At 33.3% G+C, this 4,206-nt stretch overlaps 1 protein-coding gene across 1 annotated transcript in view; it reads right to left on the bottom strand.

Moving 5' to 3' along the window:
* Positions 1–1,798: 1,798 nt before the first annotated feature.
* Positions 1,799–4,206, bottom strand: part of ANTXR2 (ANTXR cell adhesion molecule 2) — a 147,549-nt gene continuing 145,141 nt past the window's right edge. The window contains exons 15-16 of the mRNA XM_007950375.2: positions 3,575–3,742; positions 1,799–1,930 (exon numbers count right to left, since the gene is read on the bottom strand). Coding sequence (XP_007948566.2) covers positions 1,799–1,930; positions 3,575–3,742 — 300 coding nt within the window. The remainder of the gene's footprint in view (positions 1,931–3,574; positions 3,743–4,206) is intronic.

Consider the following 4,206-nt stretch of genomic DNA (forward strand, 5'->3'; position numbering starts at 1 on the left):
AAATGAAGAGTGGATATAGTTAAAAGAATACAAACAGTATTTGCACGAGGGAAGAAACCAATGTCTGCTTCTGATAGTCAGAGAATCTTCAGTACTACCATAAGCCAGTATTTAATAACATGAAAATGACTGAATAAATAAACTAGTGTCTAACTTGAGCAGGGGAAAAAAGCCTAAAATGATACCTGAAGATAATTTTTAAATAAGTGAAGTGAAGATCTAGCTTGTTGAAAAAGAAGTAGACTCATGACATTTGTCTCAGAAACAGAATCCCAGATCATGTATGAATTTAAACAGAGGCACAAAATTAAACTTTCTGGTAACACTGTGATCTGATAATGAAAGAGGCTGCTCCATAAACCAGTTAATTCTCTCTGCCTTTGGTCCTAACAGTACATTAATGATGATCTGTTGGGAATATTTATTCCAGAAAAATTTACTTAAATTGTATTTCCTAAATAGTAGAACTCAGAGGTTATTAAAATTCCCTCCATCTAATAGAAGTAAAATTTTAGAATATAGACCTTTTTCTTCCCTAACCATCAAACTTGAACTTTATAATACTAAATAACTTAGCTTATCACATAACACAAATTTTAATTTCATCCTTTAAAAAACAGCCAATCAGATTTTAATGAACATAAAAGTTTCTTAAGTTGAATAATGAACTTGACTCTCTTGTTAAAACAGAATGATGATCATGTTGATTCAATGGAATAACCCTAATATTGTGAACAGGATTGTGTCTCTGAACCCAAATCACCAATTGATATATAAGAAAAAATTTAAAGTATTTTTTCTTAGATTACTATAATAGGAAATAGTGCTAACACATTAGAAAAATTACAAAAGTAATTTTAGCCAAATTTTTAAAAACAAACAAGTCTCAAATAGGCTCTCTTGGCAGGGGAAAAAATACATATACATATACATACCACAATCACAGATTTCTGTAATGCTTTGTATCTTTGAAAACACTTTCATATATTCAGAAAATTAGATTATATCAACTGTTGAAGACAGAAAAATACATATTTATACCTAAGGAATCCTTGGTACTTAGGCATTTTCCTTAGGGCTCATTGCTAGTAAATACTAAAGAAAGACTTCAATTACTTTTAGTCTGTCCTTCCCACTGGGTAAGACTTCAGAACATAATGTCTTCTAAGTCACATAATGAGTGGGCTTATTAAAGTATGAGGACAAATGACCATAATTAGTAGGCATTACTTGAAAAGGGACTAGTGTTAAACCACAACTTGAGGATGCATTGCAACAAAAGAATAATTTATTAAGCACTCTATATAATAGGAGCTCTGGTAGCATAGTGGCTAAGGGACTTGTCTGCTAACCAGACGGCTGGCGGTTCAAACCCACCAGCCACTCCTCGGAAGGAAGGTTGGGCAATCCTACTTCCGTAGTGATACTGCCTCGGAAACCCAAGGAGGGGGTCGCCATGAGTCGGGGCCGACTCAAGGGCACATAACAACAACAACAACAACAATATAATAGGAAGGAGCTCTAGTGGTGCAGTGCCTAAAGCACTTGACTGCTAATCAGAAGGTGGGCAGTTCAAACCCACCACCCACTCATAGAAGGAACATGAGACAATCTACTTCCATAAAGATTTACCGCCTTGGAAATCCAACAAGGGTCACTATGAGTCAGAATCAACTCGATGGCAGTGAGTTGGTTGTCGGTATGTAATAGACTAGATAAACTAATTCCTTCCTTGAGTGTAATAAGGACTTTAAATATTTGTTGTTGTTATTACTATTATTATTATTTAATTACTTCATTATATTGATCCAAGACTTAGTTCTTTCCCAGGATATGCCCACATACGAACCTCATCTCCTTCCTGAGGTCTCATCAAGGAGACACGGTCATACTGCCGCCGCAATAAAGCCCAGAGTGCATCAAGACGACCCTAAAAGGAAAGGTGATTTATAATTCCCAGGGAATGTGTTCCAACTTTATTTACTGAATAAATGATGAATAAAAATGAAGCTGAAATCTCATTCTCTATCTTGGTCCTTTACTAAATTAGACTAAAATAAATAGATAAATATTTTGAGGCTTTTATTGTTAAGAAAGTATTCAGTTGCTTGAATCTAAGATGAATGTCTATGATTTGATCAAATTTTACTTTCATTCCATTTTCTTTTCTTACCCTTTATCTTGAATTTACTGGTCTCTATGAATCTTTTTGCCCTTGGTGATAATTCTTTTCTGTTAAGAAATTGCCCCTAATTTGACTTGATAACGGGTAAAGAGAAATAGGTACTCTCAAGCAACTCCAGTGAGAATGAAAATTGGTACAACACTTTTGGGAAACAATTTGGCAATATGTATCAAGAGCTTTAAAAATAGCTATACCTGTTGGCTTCTGTAATTCCATTTCTTTAAAAAAAAAAAAATCTACTATACAACTACTATACCATTATCATGACTTCCTGGTATCCAAAACTTATCCAAAGTCTTGTTTCAAAATATTATACCTACAGATGTTAACTTAGTTTGATTTCTCTATATTCTAAGTCTTATCCTTAGATCAGGTAAATTAGAGACATGTTATCTTATACTGCACTTATTTTGGCTCCTTGTAAAATTGTTCTTTTTAAAATATGCTTTGGTCTATTTCTAGTACCTTACACTGAGGTATAAAACTAGCTACTATATGTAATGTAAATATATATTTAGAGAAAAGATTGTCTTTCAAAGGTCTCCAAATCCAAGTCTCTTCTGATCTCAGTTCCAGAAAAATGTTCCATGCCTCATAGAAACAACTTTGAAGTATGTTTTTATCTCATAAAGTGGTGAACTTTATAAATGATATCATGCTTTCCACTTTGCTAATTATGTAATAAATTATATTTCTAGATAAGTAGCATCAAATACTTTACCAAATGAGAGTTAGAAGTTATTTTTTAATAAAAAGATAAAATACCTTTCAAAAAGATCTCCATTCAAAACAGGTTTGATACTGGAAATTATATGGCCAAAAATAAGTTAATTATATATGGCCAAAAATTTAATACTATGCATCCATTAAAAGTGGAGATAACTAGGAGTTTATAATAACATGGATAAATACTTATTTATAAATCACATATGTGAAAAAAATAGAATAAAGGAGTTCTGTATAGAGTATGATCTCCACTAGACAGAATATTCTTTCAAAAACAGGGAGAATATATTCATTGAGTTGTGAGATGGTATTTTTCTTCCTTCTTGAAAATAATATTTTAAATCTTATATTATATATTTTAATATAACAAATTATTTTTCATATTGCCTTATTCAAGTAATAATCACATTATTATATAGATTAGATGATAAAAGACCATGGGGGACTCATTAAACCATGAATAAAAATATCAATTAAGATAATGCTTTATCTAAAATCACTTATTGATTTAAGTGTGGTCCTAAACTTCTAACAAAATTCTTCAATTATATACCCTACTCAGTCAATTATTTAGTCTTCCTTCAGATACTTAGGGGATGTAAAAAAAAAATGACAGTTTCTCCAGAAGGTTTATGGTAAATTGCACAAAATTTGGACAATTACCTTAATTGGAGTATACCACTTTGTCTGAGGAGGCTGGTGTACGGGTTTGGGCCTCGGTGGTCTAGGCCTGACAGGGCCCTCTTCTTCTTCAGGAATCGTCACAACAGCATTTTTGGCTTTTTCTAGCCTTGCACCTTCCTCAGTAGATCCTTTATCACCCCAACGAACCTTTAAAATAAAAGGGAAATACTGATGTCAGACATACAGAGTCTTAGAGGAACAAACTCTTGTTTAGCCTATAGTTCCTTGCTCCACTATCACAGAATGAACAGAAATTAACTGGGTATAAAATAAGACAGAAAACAAAACCCAGCTGCCACAGATGTGACTCTGACTCATGGCGACCCCATGTGTTTCAGAGTAGAACTTTGCTCCCTAGGGTTCTCATTGGCTGATTTTTTGAAGAAGATCACCAGGTATTTTCACTGAGGTGCCTCCAGGTGGACTCCAAAAGTCAAACTTCACATGGTAGCCAAGTGCACCACCTATGGACTCTGCACTGGTATACTGATTACAAATGTTCTGATACTTAATACATTTCTTACTACTCCTTACTTATTTAATATTGAGATCTTAGAAAAGAGTCCCTTCATAGATTTCTGGAGCAATTATATCTGACACAACTTTTTTTT

Source organism: Orycteropus afer, unplaced genomic scaffold, assembly GCF_000298275.1.
Source record: "Orycteropus afer afer isolate SDZICR_OR568_19922 unplaced genomic scaffold, OryAfe1.0 scaffold00270, whole genome shotgun sequence".
Classification (NCBI taxonomy): Eukaryota; Metazoa; Chordata; class Mammalia; order Tubulidentata; family Orycteropodidae; genus Orycteropus; species Orycteropus afer.